General features: G+C 39.5%; 1 protein-coding gene, 1 long non-coding RNA gene and 1 pseudogene across 2 annotated transcripts in view; 1 reads left to right on the forward strand and 2 right to left on the reverse strand.

Annotated features, from left to right (window-relative positions):
* PPP2R5A (protein phosphatase 2 regulatory subunit B'alpha) overlaps positions 1 to 23,940 on the reverse strand; it is a 62,499-nt gene extending 38,559 nt beyond the window's left edge. Inside the window, exon 1 of the mRNA XM_061160999.1 lies at positions 23,015 to 23,940. Coding sequence (XP_061016982.1) covers positions 23,015 to 23,198 — 184 coding nt within the window. The 5' untranslated portion in view covers positions 23,199 to 23,940. The remainder of the gene's footprint in view (positions 1 to 23,014) is intronic.
* On the reverse strand, positions 16,550 to 16,650 carry LOC133069714 (U6 spliceosomal RNA; annotated as a pseudogene).
* Positions 23,941 to 24,087: 147 nt separating the features above from the next.
* LOC133069682 (uncharacterized) lies at positions 24,088 to 25,068 on the forward strand. The gene is made up of 2 exons (XR_009695926.1): positions 24,088 to 24,366; positions 24,865 to 25,068. It is a non-coding gene; the product is annotated as an uncharacterized LOC133069682 (long non-coding RNA).
* The last annotated feature ends 2,605 nt before the right edge of the window (positions 25,069 to 27,673 follow it).

The following is a 27,673-nucleotide window of genomic DNA, read 5'->3' on the forward strand; positions in this document are numbered from 1 at the left end:
ACTTTAATGACGCACACATTCATCATTTAGACTACAGCTGTGACATCCTAGGGCTTCCCACATGACGTGGTGATAATCTGCCAGCCAACACAGGAGACTCAAGAGACACAGGTTCAATCCCTGGGTTGAGAAGATCTCCTGGAGTAGGAAATGGCAACCCATTCCAGTATTCTTGCCTGGAAAATTTCATGGACAGAAGAGCCTGGCGGGCTACAGTCCATGGGGTCGCAAGAGAGGCAGACATGACTTAGAGACTAAACAACCACCATCACCACCACCTACCAGTGCCCTACTCCAAGGGGTCTTTCCAACTCAGAGAAGGTTCCTCAAGGGCAAGGATCATTCATTGAGCAGGCTTTCTTTTTCATCTCTTCTACTACTAACATGGGATATATAGGGGGTTTCCCAGGTTGACGCAGGGCTGAAGAATCCACTGGCCAATGCAGGATTCGAGAGTTGAATCCCTGGGTCAGGAAGATCACCTGGAGGAGTAAATAGCAACCCACTCTAGTATTCTTGCCTGGGAAATCCCATGGACAGAGAAGCCTAGTGGGCTAAAGTCCATGGAGTTCTCTTACATAACAGGCTAGTAGCCTACCGCTAACATGTCAGAAGACACAATATGATCTTCAAGACTAGCAAATAGTAGATTCAGGAACATGTTACATATAAAAAGGAAGTTTCTTTTTCTGGGCACCTATCTCTTCAGCCTCCTCTCAGAAGAAATTCATGTTTTTCATAGCTTCTCCATTCAGTAATGTGCTACTTAGTCTAAAGACTTCTTTCAAGTTGCTTTCTCCTCCAGAATTATGTCCCAGCATTACCTAATATTTGGATGGGAGAGGTCACCTTTGGATTTTACCAAACATTAGATATATTTAGAAAGAAGTTAACATTTCAACTTGTTTGGCACTGAGTTAAAATAGAAATGTCCAGTCCTCAAATTTTTGTAGGTACTGGGGAATAGAAAAATCTTTTCTTACCTAAACCCCTCCTATAAGTACATGTTCTATGGAGAGTCTGCGTGCTACATAACAAAACATTAGCACTTCCTTCATGCCAAATACAATTCTAAGTGTTTCCTATGTCTATTTATTTAACTTTTAAAGCAGTCCTTTGAGGCTAGTTTTGAAAGTTAGAGATGATTTCCTGTCTTCAAGAGCTTAGAAGCAAGTTGAAAAGGCGAGATATAAAACCTTAAAAAATAATGCTATCAGGCAATAAACAAATGTAAAAGATATTGCTGTTTACCATACATATATACACACATATACACACCCACACAATCTATTTTCTATATAACCTGGAGTCAAAAAGAATTTGAGAGTGCTTGTAAGATTAAATATAAACACAACAATTAAAAATAAAATCAGGATTAATTACAAGGAGGAAAGCTATACAAGGTATTTGACTGCTGTATTTAAGCACTTTGTGTTGCGTCTCTTGGAAGCCAAGGTAAAACAATGGTGGAAGAGTTGATCAGACTGTAAAAGGTTTAAGTGAGAGAAGAGAGGATGCTCCTGTCGTCTACTGTTGGTTGGCCTACTTCTAGGTTCAAGACATGTAACATTTTTACATCGGTCAAAAACATTTCTATAATGGTTATCCTAGTAAGAAAAGATGAATGTTTACATCATTCAAAAATTAGAAAATATTTTGCACTTGCAGAATATTTTCTAACTCTTAGGGATCTTTCTGAAACATCAATTTTCAGAATTTTCTCATAAGAAAGAGACAAAAAATTTATTTCAATAAGCAGAAAAAATAAGACAACAGCCTGGCTGTATTTCATAAATATGAATAAAAAGTAATTTGTGAGAAAAAGAATGTATAATAATTTTGTTCACTAAAAGTAAAAAGTACTGACAGTGTCTACACTGATCATGTTATACTTCAGTTTTCCCATTACAAGCATGCTTGCAAATGAAGCATACTCAGTGGTGTTTCATTACGGCAATGTCTTACTTTCAGGTGGTAAGGTCACATATTGTTTTTACCTGACTATTTTTACTAGGCCAATGTAATAGACTTGAAATATCAATATAGTCATACTTATTGTCATTGCTTCAAAATACCTCTGATATTGTTATCAGTATCAGAGGTAAGGATATCATGCTCTTTTAAAAAATATTATTAAATCCCCAATATAAGAAGCTCTTCATGTAAATTATTAGAGATACAAGAAAAGCTACATGATCAAGGAATCATCTAAAAATCAGGTATGTCTTGCAAAACACATAATTAGTTTAAATTTGGCTGAAAGATGAATTTTTTAAAAACTTAACTGTATTCTATTTTATTATGACTGAAACTTGATCCCACTAAAAAATTCTCACTGCTACTGAGATCCTTGCATGGCCTTAGGTAGACAAAGAATCAAGGGTCACAACCAGAATTTAAAAACAAATATAAAATATCAGCATATTGTATGTAAGAGTGTTATTTTATGAAACACTATATGAGAACTGAGCTGTAAAGTAAAATGTGTTTTTTATTACAGTTTTCAGTCAAGAAACAAATTGAAAACCACAGCTCTACAATATGTAAAGTATTAATACTATAAGACCTCACACTACACAGTATGCCCAAGATCACAAAGAATGCTTGAAAAGAAACTGGGATTCAAATTACCTAGAATGAAAAGAGAATAAGTATAAGACTACTGTCTTTGAAATGTCAAGTGTTCCTTCAACAGCTATCTTCTACATCTTCACCCACTTAGTGATCACAATGCATATTACTTAAAAATGGCTAATTTATCTCCTTCCCTTTACTGTAAATGATTAGGCCAGAGACAGAGAGAGAGAGAGAGAGAAATTCACAATATCAAAGAGAATAGAAGAATGGTCCCTTAGGCAACAGACTTAGTCAAATTTCTAGAAAATTCAAAGTATATGAAGTGGTAAGTGACAAAACCAAAAGAGAGGAAGTCACATCCTAGAATAAACAGAAAAAGGGATTACAGATGAGGTTCCTACAGAACTCCAGATCAGAAAAGCCAGGTGAAATAGAGGATGGGAACTGAACTGAAAATGGGGGGGCAGCGGCAGTATATAAAGCTGTTATGTGCTAAACAGTTTACTACCCCACTCCAAAAGACAGTCATTCATGCTCCAGGAAAAAACAAAAAGACACGCTGCCACCAAAAAAAAAAAAAGCAAACACAAAGAAAAACCAAACTTGGAAAGTTGCTCCTAAAGAAACCAAACAGTCCCAGAGAAATATTCATACATTCTAGCTTTTAACTAGTTCCCTGCCCAATTACTGTAAACAAAACTAGACCATTAATAAATCCCACCCAACTTGTAAAGTCATTTTTTTGTTCACTCATACATATCAATAGATTATAAAGGATCACCAGATATTCAAGGAAAAGACCTTAACATGAAAGAAAACTAAATAAACATTAAAAAAAAATCACAAAACCTAAACAAAGGGATAATTTAGCTAACACTGAAATTTCAGATGCCCAGGTAAAAAGACTAAAAGCCTTCAAATTAAAAAGTCACTCACAAAAGAACCAGAGGCAGATCTCCACCAGATTTCTTACCAGCAAGGAAGAAGCCAGCATATGATGGGACTCTGCCATTAGAATTCTTATGCCAATCTAGAGCGCTGTAATTAGCCAAGTATCAACAAGGTATACAGGTTCAAAAACGGCGCTTTCAGACATGCGACTCCTTGGAAAACTTAGCACCCTCAAACAACCTTTCACAGGAAATTCCTAGGACATGACACAGCAATAGGGAGAAAGGGAAAGGAATGGCATCCAGGAATTGCGGAAACTCAAGAAAAGCAGACCTACTGCTGGTGGGAATGCAAACTAGTACAGCCGCTATGGAGAACGATGTGGAGATTTCTAAAAAAACTGGAATTAGAACTGCCATATGACCCAGCAATCCCACTCCTGGGCATACACACCGAGGAAACCAGATCTGAAAGAGACACGTGCACCCCAATGTTCATCACAGCACTGTTTATAATAGCCAGGACATGGAAGCAACCTAGATGCCCATCAGCAGACGAATGGATAAGGAAGATGTGGTACATATACACCATGGAATATTACTCAGCCATTAAAAAGAATTCATTTGAATCAGTTCTAATGAGATGGATGAAACTGGAGCCCGTTATACAGAGTGAAGTAAGCCAGAAAGATAAAGACCAATACAGTATACTAACGCATATATATGGAATTTAGAAAGATGGTAACAATAACCCTATATGCAAAACAGAAAGACAGACACAGATGTACAGAACAGAATTTTGGACTCTGTGGGAGAAGGCGACGGTGGGATGTTTAGAGAGAACCCCATCGAAACGTGTATTATCTAGGGTGAAACAGATCACCAGCCCAGGCTGGATGCATGAGACAAGTGCTCGGGCCTGGTGCACTGGGAAGACCCAGAGGAATCGGGTGGAGAGGGAGGTGGGAGGGGGGATCGGGATGGGGAATACATGTAAATCCATGGCTGATTCATGTCAATGTATGACAAAAACCACTACAATATTGTAAAGTAATTAGCCTCCAACTAATAAAAATAAATGGAAAAAAAATTTAACCCAATCCTGATCTCTAAAATACTTTTATGTCAAATACCTAAGATATTATTCAAAGATAGTAAAAGTTTAAAGATCAATTACAGTTTAAAGATCATATACACATAATAATCACATAAACTTCATTCCACCATAAATGTATGTTTACAACAGATGCTTAGAATATTCTTGTTTTGTCTTTATGTTGCCTATACTAATTTAGCATACTAAATTAGAAATTTTTATGGAACATGTAAATGAAAATTAAAAACCATCATGTAAGAGTTAATAATAAGAACACAGGCAAAACATTCTCTGACATAGATAGAGAAATACTGTATGACATTCCTTATATATAGAATCTAAAAAGAAATGATACAGTTGAATTTACAGAACAGAGAGAGACCTACAGACCTGGAGAATGAACTTATTGTTTCTGGAGGGAATGGATAGTAAGGGAGTTTGGGAAGGACAGGTACACACTGCTACATTTAAAATCGATAACCAACAAGGACCTAAGTTATATAGTACATGGAACTCTGCTCAACATTAGGTGGCAGCCTGGGTGGGAGGGGAGTTTGGGGTAGAATGGATACATACATAAGTATGGCTGAGTTCCTTCCTTGTTCACTTGAAACTATCACAACACTCTTTGTTAACCAGCTATACCACAATAGAAAATAAAAAGTTTTAAAAAATTCTCTGACAGAAATTTTACTGGGGCTTCCCTGGTGGCTCAAACTGTAAAGAATCTGCCTGTAATGCAGGAGACTGGGGTTTGATCCCCGGGTTGGGAAGATCCCTTAGAGAAGGAAATGGCAATCCACTCCAGTATTCTTGCCTAGAGGAGCCTAGCAGGCTACAGTTCACAGGATCTCAAAGAGTCAGACATGACTGAGCAACTAACTTTCTTTTCTTTTCTGACAGAAATAATATCAGTGATTGATCAGTCTCCCAAAGCAACTGAAATAAAAGCAAAAACAAATAGGACCTAATCAAGCTTATAAGCTTTTGCACAGCAAAGGAAACCATAAACAAAATGAAAAGACAGCCCATGGAGTGGGAGAAAATATTTGCAAATGATGCAACCAACAAGGGTTTAATTTCTAAAATAAACAAATATTAAACCAACAGCTTCTACAATTCAGTAACAAAAAAACAACCCAATTGGAAAATGGGCAGGAGACCTAAATAGACTTTTCTCCAAAGACATACAGATGGCCTAAAGGCACATGAAAAGATGTTCCTCATCACTAATTATTAGAGAAATGCAAATCAAAACTACAATGAGGTACCACCTCACACAGGTCAGAATGGCCATCATCAAAAAGTCCAAATAATAAATGTTGGAGGGGGTGTGGAGAAAAGGGAACCCTCTTACACTGTTGATGGGAATGTAAATTGGTGCAGCTGCTATGGAAAACAGTATGGAGTTTCCTCAAAAAACTAGAATTGCCATATGATCCAGCAATCTCCCTCCTGGGTATATACCCAGACAAAACTATAATTTGAAAAGATACATGCACACCTATGTTCATATAGCAGCATTATTTACAATAGCCAAGACATGGAAACAATCAAAATTGCCCACCAACAGATGAATGGGTAAAGAAGCTGTAGTATTTTATATATACACACACGCACGTGTGCACACACACACACACACAATGGAATATTATTCAGCCACAAAAAGAATGAAATAATCCCATTTGAAGCAACATGGATGTACCCAGAGATTATTATACTAAATGAAGTATATTAGAAAGAGAAAGACAAGTATCCTATGATACCACTCACATGTGGGATCTAGAATATGAAACAAATGAACATATTAAATGAAACAGGCTATAGATAAAGAGAACAGACTTGTAGTTGCCAAGGGGAAGGGGAGAGTGCGGAGGGGAAGGATTGGGAGTTTGAGATTAGAAGATGCAAACTATTATATATAGGATGGATAAACTACAAGGTCATGTTGTATAGCACAGAGAACTATAATCAATATTCTGTGATAAACCATAATCAGTTTCAGTTCAGTCGCTCAGTTGAGTCTGACTCTTCGCGACCCCATGGACTCCAGCACGCCAGGCCTCCCTGTCCATCGCCAACTCCTGGAGCTTACTTAAACTCATGTCCACCGAGTCAGTGATGCCATCCAACCATCTCATCCTCTGTCATTCCCTTCTCATCCCACCTTCAATCTTTCCCAGCATCAGGGTCTTTTCTTGTGAGTCAGTTCTTTGCATCAGGTGGCCAAAGTACTGGAGTTTCAGCTTCAGCATCAGTCCTTCCAATGAATATTCAGGGCTGATTTCCTTTAGGATAGACTGGTTGGATCTCCTTGCAGTCCAAGGGACTCTGAAGAGTCTTCTCCAACACCACAGTTCAAAAGCATCAATTCTTCGGCGCTCAGCTTTCTTTATAGTCCAACTCCCACATCTATACATGACTACTGGAAGAACCACAGCTTTGACTAGACGGACCACTGTTGGCAAAGTAATGTCTCTGCTTTTTAATATGCTGTCTAGGTTGATCACAGCCCATAATATTAATGATAATATATAATATTATCCATAATATTAAACCATAATATTAAAGTTAATATATGTATATATATGTATGACTAAATCACTTTGCCATACAGCAGAAATTAACACATTGCAAATAAACTATACTTCAATAACATTTTTCTTAAAAGAGATGATAATAATAGTTTATTAAAATGGCTATGTAAGGCTGGTTTTAAGAACAGTTCACTGAATAAAAATAAATACATTCAGAACAGTATTATAGCTTGGAGTTTTCCCTTGTCATATGGTTTTACTGGTACTGTCTTAAATGACTATTATCAGAAAACCCAGTCTACATTCATTTCTTTCAAGACCTCAAATACCGAGAACATTGAAATCTTAAAATATTCATTATTATTAAAATCTTTCTCTTGTCCATTTTCATAAAAGTTAATATGATAAACTAAACTTCTTAGCGATGACTAAATTATTTCAAGTTGTTCATTGTTTTACATCTAAGAACAGTTTGAAGGTCTAGGTATCAGAACTCGTAACAGAAATAACAGTTTTATAGGTATAATTTTTCTTAAAAGAAAAAAGGTAACATACTCCCAATTACTGCTGCTCACATATTTGAAATCTTAAGTAGTCTCTCATATAAGATTCATGCTACAAATTATAGAACAAGCACCGTATCATAGCAACCCAGCAATACCACTACAGTGACACGCTGAGGATGCAATCCAAGATTCTAATTTAAGAAACTGGCACAGAATATAGGACATGTAGCTTTTTTTGGCAATACCCCTAGAACATTAATAACTAGGAGTCTAAAATCAGCTTTTATTTGAAACTTTAGAGGATCAAGCTATTACAAAGTAACAACGGAAATGTTTATTAACAAATGATTCATAGCATTGTAACTAAATATGACTTAGTTAAGGGTCTATGATTTCATTAAAATTGAAAATGCTGGGAAAATTGTAGATATCACATTTTAGGAATCTGAATATATGCACCCTACCAGTCTGATAATGCATTCTAATATACAACTGTATATACCATTTTAAGAAAACCCCTAGAACACTACCTAAAACTTTAAAGAACATAAATATTAAACATGTCTTACTCAACTACCATTCAAATATGAGTATATCCAGAACTACTACACTACAGAAGGGTTGACGTAACTGCTCAATCTTTATCTCAAACAATTCACTGTTACCATTTTTTTTTTAATTAAAAAACCACTTTAAAGTAGATAAGAACAAGAAAGGAAGATAAGTTAGTGGGGCATATTAGGCGGATTTCTTGGCATGTAGAACCTTGAGAAGCAGAATACTGAAAAACAGACTCCTAGGAGAATAAATGGAATATCTCTATCATCTGCTTAATTTGATTATAAAGCCTACTATTCATTAAATACAGTAAAGGTTTTTAGAAGCACCCTTGTTGATGAAAGTGAGAGAGGAGAGTGAAAAAGTTGGCTTAAAGCTCAACATTCAGAACACTAAGATCATGGCATCTGGTCCCATCACTTCATGGGAAATAGATGGGGAAGCAGTGCAACAGTGACAGACTTTATTTTGGGGGGCTCCAAAATCACCACAGATGGTGACTGCAGCCATGAAATTAAAAGATGCTTACTCCTTGGAAGGAAAGTTATGACCAACCTAGACAGCATTTTAAAAAGCAGAGACATTACTTTGCCAACAAAGGTCCGTCTAGTCAAGGCTATGGTTTTTCCGGTGGTCATGTATGGATGTGAAAGTTGACTATAAAGAAAGCTGAATGCTGAAGAACTGATGCTTTTGAACTGTGGTGTTGGGAAAGACTCTTGAAAGCCCCCTGGACTGCAAGGAGATCCAACCTGTCCATCCTAAAGGAGATCAGTCCTGGGTGTTCACTGGAAGGACTGATGTTGAAGCTGAAACTCCAATACTTTGGCCACCTGATGCAAAGAGCTGACTCATTTGAAAAGAGCCTGATGCTGGGAATGATTGAGGGCAGGAGGAGAAGGGGACGACAGAGTCCGATGAGATGGTTGGATGGCATCACCGACACAATGGACATGGGTGTGGGTGGACTCCGGGAGTTGGTGATGGACAGGGAGGCCTGGCGTGCTGTGGTTCATGGGGTCGCAAGGAGTCGGACATGACTGAGTGACTAACTGAACTGAACTGTTTCATTTGGGGCCTTTGGGGAACAAGAAGTATTAAGCATTTTTATAGATGATTCTGATAGCTGTGATGAGTTTCGTCTTTTAGCTAACCCTACCTGCACTCCCTGAGAAACACCTGCTATTGTGTTAAGAAAAAGGATTACCTACTTTAACAGGGTTGTTGAAGTTTCCAGAGCAAGGCCTATGGTAGTCCACAAAACACCCTACCCAGTCCCCTCCTCATCTGACCAGAGATGGGCTTCAGGGTGGTGGTGGCGGTAGTACAATTCAAGGACCCTGAAATTATATATAAAATACTGTATATATTTTCTGAAAAGATAATGGATTCCTTTAATTAGATTTTCTAAGACAGCCATGTATAATCTCCCTAAAATAAAGTACCACTACTCTTAGAAATTATTTCCTCTCCTTTTATGGATAATATAAGGAATTTTCATAATCAAAGTTTAAAATTATTTGACTGAGCATTTCCAAAAATAATAAAATATATTCTGAAACAATTCTAAACAGATTTCACTGTTTCAGAAATGTGCTATTTATAATATTTTATTAAAGTCAAAGTAATGAATTATAGAACAGCATACATTATATGATCTCACTAATAGGAAAATCTTTAAGAAGATGCTCAAAATTTTAGAAGTTTCTTCTGGCTGGGGATTTTTACTTTCTATCTTTTAAGATTCTCTTTTGGCTTGTTTTTTAAGAGTGAGTCTGTAAGTTTATACAAAAATAATAAAGCCATTATACAAAAAATAGGGAAGTTAAGAATATGATATTTCTCATTGCACAGTCTTTAAATGAGTTTATTTTAGAAAACCATGAAAACTGAGATTACTCATGACTCATTGCAAGTATTGTATCCTAAAATAGTCATTCTTATTCCACAGGAGAAACTACTTTTCTAGATTTTTTTAAAAGCAATTCTCAAAATATTAAAATGTTATGTATAAGCTTACCCAGGTGGTACAAATTAAAAACAGAATTATCAAACTTTATGAAGTACCAAAATCAGTGCCTAGGTATCTGGTAGGTAGATAAAAGCTGGGTTATTTTTTTAACCTGTCTTACATGAATCATAGAAATTTCCTATGAAGAAAATACAACTGTGAAAATTAAATGCACCTTAAAAATATTTCACTGTTACATTTGCTACTTTATTTCCACTTCGGATTCAGATTTAGTCTGGGAGCACAAATGTATGTAGATAATTACTTAATGAGATGACATATTGCCTAATTTCAGTTTTTGGGGGGAATTTAGCAGGAGAATATCAGTCAAGTGATAAGATGAATTGGCCCAAATGACTTTTATTATATTCAAGTCTCAGTTATCTGACTCCAATTTATTTTCCTTCCTTGAATTGGGAAATAATGATTAGAAAGTACAATGTTAACGTGGTCACAGGTAAAAAAATTTTTTTCAAAAATTATTTGTACGTAGCATGTGTTAGCAGGGAACAGAGAGGAAAAAATAAGCAGAGAGAATCTAATTAGTTTGTGATATCCCATAGCAATTCCATAATTCCTCAAAGCTGCTAATTACAGATTATAACTTTTAACTGAGTAGAGACACCAAATTATAAATCTAGCTGACACAAATGTTCTAACCGATTTAAAAGTTCACTTCATCTTGCTTCTCAGTACTCATTCATAAAACAGATACTCTCCAATTTCTTCTACAGAAAAACTTTACATTACTTAAAAAATGGAAGAACTGTGCTAAAAGGAAGATCTGCAAAGAAGATCAACAAAGCATTTTTATACCAGAAGAATTTAAGACGTAAAGATCTTTTGCTTTACAGGGTCTTGGATAAACCTATGTTCAGTATTGGCCTACCTGCCCAGGTCCTGTAAGAAATCAGTATCTTTCTTGTAAGGCTTTCAACTATTTCTCCTTTGCACTGTTAGAACATAAAGTGCTAAAAATTAAAAAATAAAGTGCTAATTTTGCTTTACTGCAGACAATACATATCTTCAGTTTCACATTAAAGAGGAGGAATTAATTGAGAAGATGAAGTTATAAATGACTTGCACAAGAATATAACCTGTATGTTTTGGTTTCTTCATCAACAAAATGCTCAATTTGGAGCTGTATGTAAACTATCACTCCATTATAAATCATTATAAAATTATAAATTACTGCATGGCACAAAGTGGTGTTTTTCTTTAAATCAATCAATAGCATTTGCTTCATTATTTCACTCAATAAATATTAAAACCAAGCACTAACTGCCTAAATACTGGGAAGGAAGTTATGGATCTTAGGTCCTAAAGTATTCAACTTCTAGTCTAAAGGCAGAAAACAGTCAATTAAGTAACTTACCCTATTCATGCACCTGTCCCAACGTATTTTGTGATCAGTTCAGTTTAGTTGCTCAATCGTGTCTGACTCTTTGCGAACCCATGAACCACAGCACGCCAGGCCTCCCTGTCCATCACTAACTCCCAGAGTCCACTCAAACCCATGTCCATTGAGTTGGTGATGCCATTCAAACATCTCATCCTCTGTTGTCCCCTTCTCCTCCTGCCCTCAATCTTTCCCAGCATCAGGGTCTTTTCAAGTGAGTCAGCTCTTCACATCAGGTGGCCAAAGTATTGGAGTTTCAGCTTCAACATCAGTCCTTCCAGTGAACACCCAGGACTGATCTCCTTTAGGATGGACTGGTTGGATCTCCTTGCAGTCCAAGGGACTCTTAAGAGTCTTCTCCAACACCACAGTTCAAAAGCATCAATTCTTTGGTGCTCAGCTTTCTTTATAGTCCAACTCTCACATCCATACATAACCACTGGAAAAACCATAGCCTTGACTAGACGGACCTTTGTTGGCAAAGTAATGTCTCTGCTTTTTAAAATGCTGTCTAGGTTGGTCATAACTTTCCTTCCAAAGAGTAAGCGTCTTTTAATTTCATGGCTGCAATCACCATCTGCGGTGATTTTGGAGCCCAGAAAAATAAAGTCAGCCATTGTTTCCACATCTATTTGCCACATATATCAAAGATATCTTACCACTATACGATGTCTTGTACAGACACTGCACTCAATGGGGCTAGATAATCCCATTTTGGCCAAAAGATATAGTGGTCAACATCTCAAACTACTAACATTTCCTAATAAACAATCTCAACATCTTTTAATTCATATTTAGAAGTTACAGAAATTACCAATGGGCACTTTTGTGATTCACACATCCAAAAGTCTATTTGGTATTTATACCCAGGTTTCCAAAAGACATCTCAAACTTAGAATGTCTAAATTGTAACTCTGAATTTTTCCTCTTTATCTGGTTCTTTTTCTAGTGTATTCCTTCTCAGTGGTGGTAGACTTATGCACTCAGCTAGCTGTCCAAGCTAAAACACCTGGGAAACATCTCTGACTCCTACCTTTGTCTGTCCATCTCCTCTATACAATTCATTGACAGGTCCCAGCTTAGCTGTACTTTGAACACATCTCTTTTTCTCCATCTTTACTGCTACCTTCCCAGCCCTAGCCATATCATATCTCATCTAGCCTATTAAAACAAACTCTTGACTGGTTCTCCTTCTAAAAATCTAGTTCTGCTACAATCCATTCTCCACCCAGCAGCTTGAGTGATACTTTTTTTAATTGTCAAGCTTCTTGAAAGATATGCCCATACTTACTGACTTGGCTCTCCATTTCCATTCACTCCCCACCTTAGAGAACTCTGGTTTCAAGATCATCAACCCTCTGAAATGCATCTTGAGTCACCAGTGATGCCTGAAGACTACCAAACCCACAGAAGCTTTTCAGTTCTTATATATTTGACCTGTCAGCAGCTCTTCTGACTGCTGCTAGCCCCACCCCTATTTAAAAACATTTTCTTCCTTTGACCACCTTGTCCCTACTCTCTCCTGTCCCTACTCTCTCCTATCTTCCACTCAAGCTGTTGCTCCTTTTCCTCTGATCATCATCTAAATGATGATATTCTTTGCCCTTTTCTTGGTCTATACATTTCCAGTAGGCAGTTGCTTCTACTTGCATCTCTTCAAAAACCATCTTTAATCTAAACTTTCTAAATGCTGATTCCTAGCGCAGCTCTTTCTACTTAGCTCCAGATCCAAATATCTAATTTCCTACTTGACTCTTCACTTCTATTTCCATAGGTAGTTCAACCTGTCCCACATGTAGAACCACAATCTTCTCCCACATATGATCTTCTACTCTTTTTCCCTTTCAGTAAACTGCTGCCATACAACTAGTTGCCCAAGTCAGGAATGTATCATCATTGATTTTTCCTCTTTCCAAGTCCCTGCTGTGATACCACTCATCCCTACTTAGACAAGGAGACCATTGTCTCTTGCTTGTGTAACTGTGCCAGCATTAACTAGGATTCTTCACTGTCATCTCCCAATACATTCTTCACACTACTGTCAGGAATAACTGCAGGACACAGCATCAAGGCTATTACCTAGATCCTACATGTTGCTCCAATCTCTTCTCTAGCCAGTTCCCTATTGTAATATTCTTTATCAGAGTCACAGGCTTCCCTGGTGGCTCAGATGGTAAAGAACCCATCTGCAATGCGGGAGACCAGGGTTCAATCTCTGGGTCAGGAAGATTCCCTGGAGGAAGGCATGGCAACCCCCTTCAGTATTCTTGCCTGGAGAATCCCATGGCCACAGCCCATGAGCATGCAAAGAGATGAATTACATCACAGCCACTTACTTACCTCTAAGGATGCCCACGTTGTCCTTGGCAGGCCTCTTAGAACCCATCTGTCTTGGTCTAACACGTCTAGCCTTGCAAGTCTCAGCTTACCTGTCACTTCCTCCAGGGAGATTTCCCTGATCTCTCCTCACACACAAAACTGAGTTGGGTCCCTCAGACACTCCCCTAGGCTTTTACTGCTTACTCTTATCACAACACTTGTCGCTAACTGAAACCACCAGCTTATATGTCTAGATGTACCCCACCAGACCACAAGTTCCTAAAGACATTTCAAAAGAAAAAGTATTCATCGTTTTATTAACTTTACTGAATAAAATTTTAACCTCTACAATGGTTCACCTAAAATTTAAGCACAATGAACATCAAAGAGGAAATATTTCTGTACTAGATTTTGAAAGCAAAGCATATTTCCAGTTTCACAGCAGGCGAACAAAATATTTTTCCTCTGGCTAATTAAAAGAAGAATGGTACTGCAAGTGGAAAAAAAGCATATATTCCTATAGAAGTTATATTTTATTTTACTTATGACTTCAACAAATATTTATCTTTAGAAAAGTCTGTTTGGAAAATCATTTTAAAGACACCCAGCTTTGCTAAATCAAAATTCAGAGCTTATGACAAAAACTGTCTCATCATTTTTACTTTATAAATTTAAAGGCACAGGATTAACCATGAGTTCAAATAATCATCATCTTCTGATAATAATTATAATTCTAGAACATCCTTTATCAGTGAAAGTGAAGTCGCTCAGTCGTATCCGACTCTTTGCGACCCCATGGACTGTAGCCTACCAGGCTCCTCCATCCATGGGATTTTCCAGGCAAGAGTACTGGAGTGGGGGGCTACTTCCTTCTCCACCTTTATCAGTGAGTGTGAATCAAAGGCAAAGACCAATTAAACAGAAAAAATGTATCATTTCTGAAGCTAGAGTCAATATTTTATACTTCTTTACTGTAAGTTAAGTCCAGTCATTAAAAAATTCTGGTTTCAAACAGATAACATTTTTTTTAGTTATTGTCTGTGCAGTTTACTCACTAACTAATAAGCAAATTCTGAGGGAGCATCTAAGAGCTTAAAAACCCTATACTTTTTCTCCCTATCTTAAAGAAGGCTCTTCTGGTGAGAAAATAAGATAGCTACTTATTTTGTGTGTGTGTGTGTGTGTGTGTGTGTGTGTGTGTGCGCTCCGTCACTCAGTCGTGTCTGACTCTTGCGACCCCATGGACTGTTGCTCGCCAGGCTCCTCTGTCCATGGGGAATTCTCCAGGCAAGAATTCTGGAGGGGGTTGCCATGCCCTCCTCCAGGAGATCTTCCCAACCCAGGGATCAAACCCAGGTCTCCTGCATAGATGTGTTTTTTTTTTTTTTAAAGAACAACAGTAAAACTCTTTCCCAATGAAAGCTAAACCAGAATGACTCCTGAGGTCCCATTCAGCACTGAAAGGCTCAACTAGATACAACAGCACAGTAAGTCAATAGTAAATGCAATTAGCATCACCATTCCAGTAGGAGGAGTGAGTGCCCAAGAAATCCCTTGCCTTCAGTACCCAAGTTAGAAATAGGTTCTCTGGATTTTATAATGTGAACCTATGATACTCAGCAAAGTACCAGAAAATCCTAATAGGTTTCTTTAAGAAATCTGATCAAAACTGCAGGATTTCTAAAATGCACCATTACTCACACAAAAACCCACATGAATAAATTTCTTCAGGGAAGAGTTCAAAAACATATACATAAAAACTGGTCTGAAACTGCTTATTAGTGAATATCCTGCTCAGACAAGTACAGCTTATTTCATATCAACGTAGTCTGTCATGTAAAACTCTTTTGATACATCACGTGGGTTACCTGTTACATAATAATGCACTAAAAGTAATTATATATTTAAAATCTGTCCCTTTCATCTCCTCAAGGACATCCTTATAAATAAAGACTGGACCTTAAATTTAGAAATTACTGGAAATTAGTTATTTCAGTTTATCTGGTATTTATATATAGCTGTTCACATCTGGAAGTCAACCCAGTATTACTTTTCCACACAGATCTTACACAATACCTTCCCTAGCAATAATGTTACATGTCACACCAGTTACTGGCAAAGCCCCAAATACAGGAGCAATCATCTGTTTCAAAACTATATCTACTATTTATCATGGTATTAAAAATCCAAAATTAATTTACTTAAAAAAAACCCTGAATAAAGGTGTAAAGGGAGGGCTAACAGGTAATTTCTTAATCAAAACAGTGACTATCTACATGATCACACTTGTTATGCACACAACACTGTATTTTGGTACTCTAACAGGATATGAAAACACAGATGACTTCTGCTTTCACAAAAATCTTACCATCTCATTCTGGAGAGAGGACTTCACTACGTAACAACTGACACTGACTCAAAACAACAAATCAACAAATACGGGTATCATTCAAACTGGCTGATAGAAAGACCAAAGACAAGAGACGGTTATAAAATGTGAACGGCCCCAGGTCATTGTTGCCCTACCTTCAGTAAAAGACTACGGTCACGGTCACGATTTAGAGGATAAAAAAAAAAATTTAGAGGATAGATGTGAAAACCCTCTAAGAAAAAATTTCTCTCTTTTTTCCCCCCCAAAATGCTCTGTTTATTCTGCAAAATTCTGAAATGCTTCACAAATATGTGTCATCCTTGTGCAGAAGCCATGCTAATCTTCTATAGTTGCAATTTTAGTATATGTGCTGCCAAGGCAACCACAAGAAAAACATTACTTGATGCTAAATAAATATAAGGCGTTACCAAAAACACAGTTATGATCAACAGTATCTCATTTGTTCAACACCGAATAGTCAATTTATACAGTAGTTATATTAGTTCTAAATTTTCAAGAGGTGGAACAATGCTGTGAATATACAGCAAATACTTTTACATTTCAAATTGGTTGGGATTATGTTACCCTGAGATGCAACCAGTCCATCCTAAAGCAGATCAGCCCTGGGTGTTCACTGGAAGGACTGATGCTGAAGCTGAAACTCCAATACTTTGGCCACCTCATGCAAAGAGTTGACTCACTGGAAAAGACCCTCATGCTGGGAGGGATTGGGGGCACGAGGAGAAGGGGACGACAGAGGATGAGATGGCTGGATGGCATCACCGACTCGATGAGCATGAGTTTGAGTAAACTCTGGGAGTTGGTGACGGACAGGGAGGCCTGGCGTGCTGCGATTCATGGGGTTGCAAGGAGTCGGACACGACTAAGCTACTGAACTGACTGACTGAACTGATGTTACCCTGAATGATGGGATTAAAACTAGGCAAACTGCTTTCCTATGTTCTCACTTCTGCTTGACAACTCAGCCACAGCTCCAAAAATCACAGAAAATAACAAACCTGATCACCTTAAACAAACATGATCACCTTGTATCAAAGGATAACAGCGGAGTTTTAATTACGCTAACTACAACAAAATCCAATAGATCACACCTAAAACTCCAGAATCCAACAGCATTCTCCCCCTTCAGGAAGGCAGCTGATTAGCCATAGGGGGCAGCAAAGTTAAGAGAGTGAAAAGTAAATAGCAGCAGGTGAAGTGAGAGCAGGAAATGTTAATAGGCTGGGTAATGAGCCATGAGTATCTAGAGAAAAGGACAAAGCCTCAATTAATGAATTAAATCAATAGATAGATAATGTCAAACCAGTGATTCTCAACTCTGGCTGCACATTAGAATTATTCTGGGAGCTTTCAAAAATACAAATGCCTGCAACCTACCTTAGACCAATTTATTTAGAATCACTTGAGGGTAAGACCCAGGCACTGATGCTTTTTAAAACTCTCTAAGAGTACAGCCAGGGTCGACAACTCTGCTAAACACATATAAATAAAAATAAGCTAGTCTCCACCCCCGGCTTTTTACAAGAGTTAAAATTCAAAGAATATTAAAAAATCTATTATTTCCCAAATGTATTATTTTTGTTGATAAATCTGTCTTTGTCATCCAAAGTCTTTAACTCATTAAAGACTAATTCATCTTTAAGACTATATCAAGGGAAAATACTATTCTTACAAGTAAAAATTATTAACTGAAGTTCAGAAGGGTTAACCAACCAGCCCAAAGTGATTGTGACTCATCAATAATGCAGGAAGACAATTTCAGTCTATTTACAGGACGGTACTCTGGCCCAATGATCACACTATTTTACTTAAACACATTTAACTGGAGTCTTACTTTACAGGCACTTCATAAAAGGATCCAAAGTTCAATTAAGAATCAGAGGTGGCAATAAAACTGGGGGAAAAAGAAATCTGACCCTAACAGGAATTCTGAAAATGTTAAGACTTAAATGGAAACATTTTACCTTCATGTGAAGGCCAACGATGACACTATTAGTAATTTCTCTAGAGGTATACCCTAACCTAAAAGTTTTTAAAAATTAAAAAATAAGTTGACTAGAAGAAATATGCTATTATTAATACTTCCAGAAGATAGTTGTAAAATGACTAAAATGTTATATATTCCTTTGTAAACAAACACTTTTAACATATTCAGGTGAATTTCAACTCTCTTTTAATGCTATCCCAATTACTAAAATGGGTTTTGGGTTTAGATATATGAACTTTGGGTAAAAAAAATCTATAAACCTTAAAAGTTGAGACAGTAGTGCTCCTCACCAGCACAAAAAAAGTCATTAGTTAGGAAACTTCAAATCATGTCAGTGCTCTTGTACCAGATACCCTAAAAGACCACATCAGTTCACTCAGTCATGTCCGACTCTTTGTGACCACATATATCAAGAAAAACAACAACAAAAACAAGAAATGTTCCCTATAGATAAGGGAACACTTCAAATGAACACCACTATTACAAGCCTCAATACCTCCAGGAGGACCCAACTTTTAAGAATGTAACAACCAAGAAACTGAGGAAATTTGGGAAATTCTTTACCTCATCTGAAGGGGACTTTAATCTCAACACCAGTTTCATTCTATTCTTTGCCATTTACAGTCTGTCTCCTATGAGAGACGCACACCTGTGTAATTCTACTGGTTAATTCAATTTCTTTGCTTGATAAAAAAAAACTTCTAACTATAGCATTCAACATTTTAAAAAGTCATTCTACCCTATTTCCATATCCACACTTCTGCTGATGTATGGCTTCACCTCAGTGCACATAAATCATATCTGAGATCTGATTATAAATAATTAATACTTTACACTAGCAAAGTTGTACTATTTATGTGAACCCTTCATTTAAAAAATACTTTTAATCCGAATTTCCAAATATCAAGAGAATGGGAACTAATATTCTTTGCCTATTTTTAGGCACCAATTACATTATTTCACATAAACTCCACAATCCTAGGGAGATAGAAGGTTTTATCCCCATTTTACAGATAAGGAAAGCAACTCAGAAAGATTAAACGTTTACCTTTGACCCAGGGCTGACCCCAATGACCCAACTTGATTATCATCCTGCTCAAATGTTCATAAAGCAGGTTAACAGCAAAAATACTGAAATCATTTAACCTGGGTGCCAGTGTCAACTGCCATCCAGAGAAATAATCACAGGCCTGAAACTAAGCTCTTTAAGTCTCAACGTCACATCTGGGAATAATATTGATCTTGCACAGAGTTGCTGGGATGACACAATGATATGTAATTTTTGTAAAAATACAGGGTAGTGGATTCTCACACAACATTACCTCAGTAGGTGCGAAAAAGAAACAGACAGCCGGGATTAGGTATTACACAACTTTCTGGACTGTTTCACTTATTATGATTGATATTATTTTTATAATTTACAAATGTAAGGAAAAGTAGAAAATAATTTATAAATGCTGTTATATAACTGTATGACATCTATTATTCTAACCAAACCAATTCTTTCAGAGACACAAAATAGGTTAAACAGTCAGAAAAACTTCCCATTAACAGGTTATTATTCTTTTTGAAAGTTAAACGTTTCCTAACTGTTGGTTACTAGTGGAAAATTTTAAGGTAGAAAAATTAAGGACAATACTAATGTAAATATAAATACAGAGAAATGATTAATAGAATGTCTCTACTTTTATTTTCTCATACTTAGTTCTCAGAGGAGCTTATAGAACTAACGTAACAAATTTCAAGTGTTTTGGAAAAAAATTGTTTTTAAGCTATACAAGGCAGATTTGAGGGCCTACATAAGTTTCTCATTTTTAAAAACTCCTTTTAAACAGGCTTGTTTTTAAAATACTTTCTTTAATAAAATATTCTCTGAACATTTTTACCATTACTAAGTTATTTTGCACAAATAAACTTCTTTAGATGAAAAAATGGGGTTATTTTGTTAATCTTTACCCACAGTATGCTTTGAGGAAAATAGCTGGCACCTTTCCAGCTCAGATCCATGTGGACAAAGTGTAATATAAGCAGGTTGGTATAAACACTGAAAAGATCTTGGATGCCCACAAATATCTGAATCACTCCACTGTAAGATGGTATTTCAGAAAAGGAAGAAAAATTCTCTTTCATACACATATTACAGGGCTTTCCACTGGTTTCTGTAAAGGCCACAAATGGAAAAAACTACTACTGACAGAAAAAGCACACAACATGTGGTATCAAGGACACTGCCAAAGTACTAAGTGAAGCAACTGAATTTTTAAAAAACCACTTTTCAAGCATTTTGGCAACTGGAGTAAAAGTCATTTTTCCTATTAGTGGGTAATCTAAGTAAGAATCTTATTCCTCAATTAAATTTACATAAATTTATCCTGAATACATAAATTTCCTTATAAAGAATACTATATTTTCATGTGAAACACATAGATTAAATCTAAAATTCCGGTTTTTTTCTCTACTAGTGAGCAAAATACTATAAATAAAACATTTAATGGCACCTTCAACTTGTTGAACTATACACCATAGTTGTATGGTTAGATGACTACTGACTGTGTATTTTTGCTAGGCTTTTAAAAGCAAAATATATTAACGTTGCATCTCCTGGCTTGAAGTAACTATCAATATAGGTTTAAAATTCAATTATTTTTATTAAATACAAATAAATATTATATATAAAAGGACAATATAAGATGAACTTATTTGCAAAGCAGAAAGAGAGACACAGATGTGGAGAACAAACATATGGACACCAAGCAGGGAAGAGGGTGGTGGGATGAACTGGGAGACTGGGCATGACATATATACACTGCTATGTAGAAAATAAACAGATAATGAGAACCCACAGGGACTTCTACTCAGTGCTCCGTGGTCTAAATGGGAAGGAAATCTAAAAAACAGAGGGTATATGTAGAACTGATTCACTTTGTTGTACAGTAGAAACTAACACAATATTGTAAAGCAACTATACTCTAATAAAAATTAATAAAAAATGAAAAAACAATATAAAGAACCACAATATCTTACTGAAAAGCAAAGACATATGAAAGAAAAACACTAACATTAGCACCAAACCTTCAAAAATAATTTGCCAGTTTAATGGGGAAAAAAACCCAATAATGTAAGAATAACTATGATGTTTTAGTTAAGTTTAAAATTTTAAATTCATGAATAGCAGTTCAATGTCCTAACAAGTAAGATAGTACTGTTTTATAGCTATGACTTCACTCAAGAATTAAAGTCTTGGCAACATCTACCATCGTGGTCTACTGTGGGCTATGATATGTACGTCTGAACAATTTTTGTATACTAAAGAGCAAATGACAAACGCAGTACCACAGGCTACTCATCTTAAATAAAACTTTCTTTCAAAAGCCAGTTTGATTCTGGCGGTGGGATGCTTAGAAGCACCCCAAGAAGCAGGGTAGTGTAGGATGTGAATGGGGCTCCAAAGTTACTGCAGGTCAACTGTGATTTGATCTGGGGTTTTCTCTAGACTCCTGGCCAAACCAAAACTGGATTCCTAGGCCTAAAGACAAATCAGAACCAAGCTGGCCTCGAACCGGATGCTGGAGCTCTTTTAAATTGATCGAAAAACCTCCTGAACATTATCTATTTAGGACAGAAACTTTATTTCCTGGTCTTGCAAAACAGATGATCTAGATTTCAATCAGGTTTCTTTTGCAGAAGAAAGAAATTCAAATGTTTAGAACCATTATCATCTTGTTCCATGACAATGTCTATCTCATAAAAAGCAGACCTTAAAATTATAAAATTAAAAGGTAGTAATCCACAAAAAATAAACTAGAACGTCAGGAACCAATTTCTTTTTTTTTTTTAATCCTCTAAACCTAGTGGGAAAAGTAAGTGAGCCAGAAGGAGTGCCAAGCTCTCCTGTGAGGCATTAGGCACGGACACCAATTTGAATTACTGTACAAACCTACAGAGTCCCTGGAATCACTGCTTGGCGAACCGAGTTCCCATTCCATTGCAAGGCACCACGACCTACTCCTTAATACTTTTCCAACTCTACCGTGTGTATCTTCTGAGACAATATTTTAAGCCTCCCCATTCTTTGGGCTAAAGAGTAACACTTAAATCTAATGACCCAGTAAGTAAGACACTACCCTGGTCAGATTTTTAGGCTTTTTCTTTATAAATCAATCTGAAGGCAGGCAACTCTTAACCGGTGTATGCATTAGGATTCCTGGTCCTAAGACTCTTTGGAAAGATCAGAGGGAAGAAAAAGAGTGCGCGCAAAGACGCTTTGTAAGTGGAAAAGCAAAAGATTAGCTAAGAGAGGCCGAAAAGAGGAGGCAGGTCTCAGAAAAGTGAAGGTCGGAACGTTAAGACAGGTTGTTACAACAAGATGGGGAAGGGCAAGATTCGAGGAAGAAGATTGAAAAAAAAAAAAAAAGTCTACCCCTCCGAATTCAGGAGGGAATCCCAAGGGCAGGAACCTGAGCGCGCAGGTGGGGAGGGAGGGGTGCTGGCCTCCTCCAAGAAGGGAAGAGTTAAAGTGAACCCAGATAAGTGAGGGGGAAGAAAAAGCAAGACTCTTTTAACATCCAACCTGTCTGAAATCATAAAGAGGGTGGGAGGACGCCAAGGAAGCTTGGGCAACGCGAGCCCCAAGTGGGCAGAAGGTACCCCCCACCTCCCGCCCCCGAGAAAGCAAAGACTCCAGCGGCGCCGAGGAGAACCCGTGCGTTCCTCCCCGGGCTGCGCCCTCGGAGGTTGCCTACCTTTGAGTTGGGGCAAGGGGTGCAGCTCCGGCTGGTTGCACTGGCAGCGGAACTGCGACGAGCCCTGCGAGCGCTTCTGCCTCTGCGCCTTGCGCACCGATTTCCGGGTGAAGCCGTCCACTTTCTCGGCGGCCGAGATGGCGGCGCTGGCAGCCCCCGCCGGCGGCGGCGACGACGACGACATCTCCGCGGCCCTGGCGCTTGGCAGCTCGGGCTGCTGCTTGCACGGAACAGGCAGCGGCAGGAGGAGGAGGAGGAGGCGGGGGAGAGGCGCCGAGGAGCTCGCGCCCCTCCGCCCCGTGCCCCCCGGCCGCACCGCCCTCCCGCTCCCGGGTGCCCGCCGAGCGCTCTCCTCGCCGCCCGCCGACGCCTCACGGCCACATCTCAGGGCCGGAGGTTCCCGGTCCCCGCCACTCGGCGAGCTCCCCGGGGCTGGCGGGGGCGGAGGGGGGGTGGTGTGTGAAGAAGTTGTTGACTCCCGAGTTCCGAGGGCGGGTGGATAGGAGCCCGAAGTTCAGACAACTGAGGCGAGGGCTGCGAGGGCGCCGACGTCGGACGCGCCTCTCGTCCCTGGCGGCCCGGGTCCCCGGCCGGCCGGCCCGCCAAGCACCTCAGTGGCCGCTGCCAGGGCAGCCCGCCCTGCCTCGAGCCTCCTCCCGAGGCGCTGCCATCGCGGGGCCCTCCGAGCCGCTGTCTCCACCGCCGGCGCTCTTCCCTGTCAGCGCCGACCCCTCATCTCCCGGGGCGGTGACCCGCTGCCCCGGCCCCGGGCGCGCACACACACACACACTCGCTCCTCGAAGCGCCCAGCGGTCCGAACCCCCTCCCCCACGCGCCCTTCCGCCGCCCACAGAGAACCCCTGGCGAGCGGCCGCTACAACTTGAGAAGGTGCTGGGAGAGGAGAGGGGCGGGCGGCTGCAGGGGGAGTGCGAGCGTGTGTGCGCGCGCGCGTTGGGGGCGCGCGGGCCGGGGGCGGGGCCTCGGGGGGGATGGGGAGGGAAGAGATTGACTGACAACTTCCGCGAGGTCCGGCCAGCCTCTCGGAAGCTAGGGAAGGAGTTGGGGGGTGGGGGGTAGGAAAGCATGCCAGCTCCCTCAACCAATCGCAGGGCGAAGCGGCCCAACGGGCTGAGGCGTGGCCTCCTGCAAGATCTTATCAAACTGGGAGGTCGGGCGGAGCGAGGGGGGCGTGGTTACGTGACTGACCTCGGCAACAGCCAATCGTAAGTGAAGACGGCTGAGCGGAGTGCCCCTCTTACGTCACAACCGCGTAACTCTTGAAGGCTTGAGGGGAGGTCCCGCTCCAGCAGCGAGCGTATGTGCACGCCTGCGCGACAGCTCAAGGCGATGGGTACGTGGACAGCCTATGAGGAGACCGGGAAACTAGAGTAGGGAGTTTAGAGAGCAAAAGGGAAGGCTCGTACCCTTTCCTCCCCTCTCTCCTGGCCAATAAGGAGCTGAAGCGACTGGTGGGGAGCTTGAGGGCGGGAGCGCGAAGGCGTGCCAAGTGTTACGTCACTGGAAAGGGGTGGAGCAACAAGCCGTGTGATTGATGGCTGAAATCGCCCCGCGGAGGAAGGCGAGGAAATGAGCTTGTCCAATGGGAGAGAGAAGCTGGACTCTTGGGCGGGCTTTGGAGCCTCTCTGGCCCTGAGCCGCGCACTTGGAAGTTACCGGATAAATTTACAGCTCTCTCAAAGTTCTGGCAGCGCAGTTCCTGAGAGCTGTTTTAACGCGAGTTCGGACTGTCTGGTGCCTACTACTTCAAACCCTTTCCCAAATCCACATCCTCCAGGAAGAGGTTTCTCATTCCCAATTTAACATCCTACTAATTTTCCCTTTTCTTCAGCCGGAGACCTTGAACTGCTTCTACAGGACGAGTATGAATTCGCTGATCAGAAGTTTGTAGATTTGAGGACTGGCCGTTTACTCTTACTAGGCTCTCTTACCGGTTACATCCAGATTTTTCTTAAAGACCGGAAATGCTGGTCATCTTAGTTTTTTGTCCGATGCTTTCTGTATGATGATGCCTAATAAAAATAAGTGAACTGCACAGCTTGTCTTTGGCTTAGTGGACCCCAATCTCCATTTCTCTCCCACCAGCCGCAGATCTTTTCCTTTCGACGTGCTAAAAATAGCTGCCATATATTTAAGCAACACTACCTGATGCACAGGTAAAGAAGGTGGTAGGAAGTTGAATTCTAGATCTAGAATCAAACGCTACCTTAAAATATTTCCCTCCTTATATTCACTGAGTAGTGAAATTGTACACAAGCGTCCTAGTCAAGGAGTTTCAAACTTCAGCAGTGTCTTAAGACTTCTTTCTCATCCAATCAAGCTCCAGACTGTGTTGAATCTATCTTAACAAACGTTCAAACCAAGCTTTCCTTACAATTTGCTTAACCGATCCCCAAATATAGTTCAGGGCTTTCAAACTCACTGCCAGATAAGTCTTTTTAAATGCCACATTTATTTTATTGGCACGTGTGAAGAACCATCCAGTACCTGTGGAGTAAAGTCCCAATTCCAGGTTCTCCTCATTCTAACTCGTGGATGTCTTTCCAGGCATAAATTGTGCCATGTCTCTACACAAATTCCTTTTTCAATTTAGACACATCATTCTACATACTGATATCCTAGAAGCAGCTTCCTTGACCATCACTAGCTCTAATATCTTGAAATAATCCACTCCCCCCCCCCCCCATCGTTTTGAGGCCCATCTTTTCTTCAAATCTTAGCTCAACCCCTATCTTTCCCAAAGCCTTTCATGATAATCTGGCTCAAAGTGATGCCTTCCTTCTTTGCATTCCTAAAGCATTTATTGGGGCTTCCCTGGTGACTCAGACGGTAAAGAACGGCCTGCGACGTGGGAGACCTGGGTTCGATCCCTAGGCTAGGAAGAGCCCCTGGAGAAGAGCATGGCAACCCACTCCAGTAGTCATGTTTGGAGAACCCCCGTGGACAGAGGAGCCTGGCGGGCTATAGTCCATGGGGTCGCAAAGAGCCGGACACGACTGAGCGACTAAGCACAAAGCATTTATCACCTACACCACTCACAAAGTCTGTCCTCATATAAGGTGAGAGATTGCAGGTGCTATGTATGCTCTTTCTTCCCTGGATGTTTGTAAACATCGAAAGAATAAGGGACCTCCGGTGGTCCAGTGGTAAACAATCTGCCTGCCAGTGCAGGGGACGTTTCATCCCTGGTCCGGGAAGATCCTACGTGCCACAGAGCAACTCAGCCTGGACACCGCTATAACTGAGGCCACGAGCCTAGAGCCTGTGCTCTGCCACAAGAGAAGCCACCTCAGTGAGAAGCCCAAGCGCTGCAACCAGAGAGTAGCCCCCACTTTCTGCAGCTAGTGAAAGCCTGCGTTCAGCAATGAAGACCCAGCACAGCCAAAAAGAAATTAATAAATGAAATTAATAAAAAAAAGAGTAAGGACTCGGTTATTTTATACCTTCGTATCTCTTACTGAACAAAGTATAAATATGCAGTATGTACCAATCTAATTTTTAATTCTCAAGAACAAAGTTTCTAAAAGTATATTAATTGGATTGCCTGCATAAGAATCCTCTGCGGGGCTTATTTAAAATGCAGATTCCTGGGCCTGACACACAGAATTCTCCCAGACACACAGAATCAGAACCGAAGGGAAAAGCACTAACATATCTTTTTTTTTTTTTGCCGCATGGCGTAACATGTGGGATCTTAGTTCCCCAAGCAGAGATTGAACCTGTGCGCCCTGCATTGGAAGCACAGAGTCTTAACCACTGGACTGCCAAGGAAGTCCCCTGAGAAATATATTTTTACTAAGTTTCCTAGGTCATTCTTATGCACATGAACGTTTGAAACTCTATTCTCTAGTCACCTGGATGTTATTTAAAATAGATCATAAATGTCCAGAATTTGTAATAAAGAGAATTTGCATAGGCTAAGAAGGGGAAATAGCAGAAAGCACACCAACAAAGGTAAAATTCATACTGGAATATGACAGATAATAAATAATGGAAAATAGAGACTGAACAGAACAGTTAGAAAATAGATACTGGAAACAAAATTCTTGGGAGGCTTGGAACCAGCAAAACTGTCTGGGTTTTCTGAAACAGCCTCTTGGAGAAGAATTTTGAGAAAAAGTTTAAAGAAAGTGTGAATCAAAACTGAAGAAGAAAGCAAGATGGCATTCTAGATTCAAGTTACCAAACATTTTCGGTGGGATGGAAAGGACCATAGCCAAAGACTCAAAAGGCCTGACTTTATTAATTATACTATGGTCCCATCAAGTCACTTACCCTCTGAGAGGCTTGGTTTCCACATTTTTATGTCAGCAAAAAAAGTAACCAACCTTCTTTACAATATTGGCATGAGTTTTAAATATGATACATAAAATAACAACACTTGGAAAAGTGAATATCATGCACTTGATAATTTTATGAACATATGTATGAACATATGTATTATCATGTGCATGATATTAATCACTTCTCTTCCATGCACTGTCTTAAGTAAATAAGGTATCTGAGTCATAAACAGATTCGGTCCTTAAGAATCATCTAACAGAAAACCGCAATCTCAGTGCTGAACTGTTTGTACCCCTGACAAGCAAGAGTGTCAGTGATGATTCCATGCTGTAGAACTCCTGTTTTTCCCCATATTT

Source organism: Dama dama, chromosome 14 (assembly GCF_033118175.1).
Source record: "Dama dama isolate Ldn47 chromosome 14, ASM3311817v1, whole genome shotgun sequence".
NCBI lineage: Eukaryota > Metazoa > Chordata > Mammalia > Artiodactyla > Cervidae > Dama > Dama dama.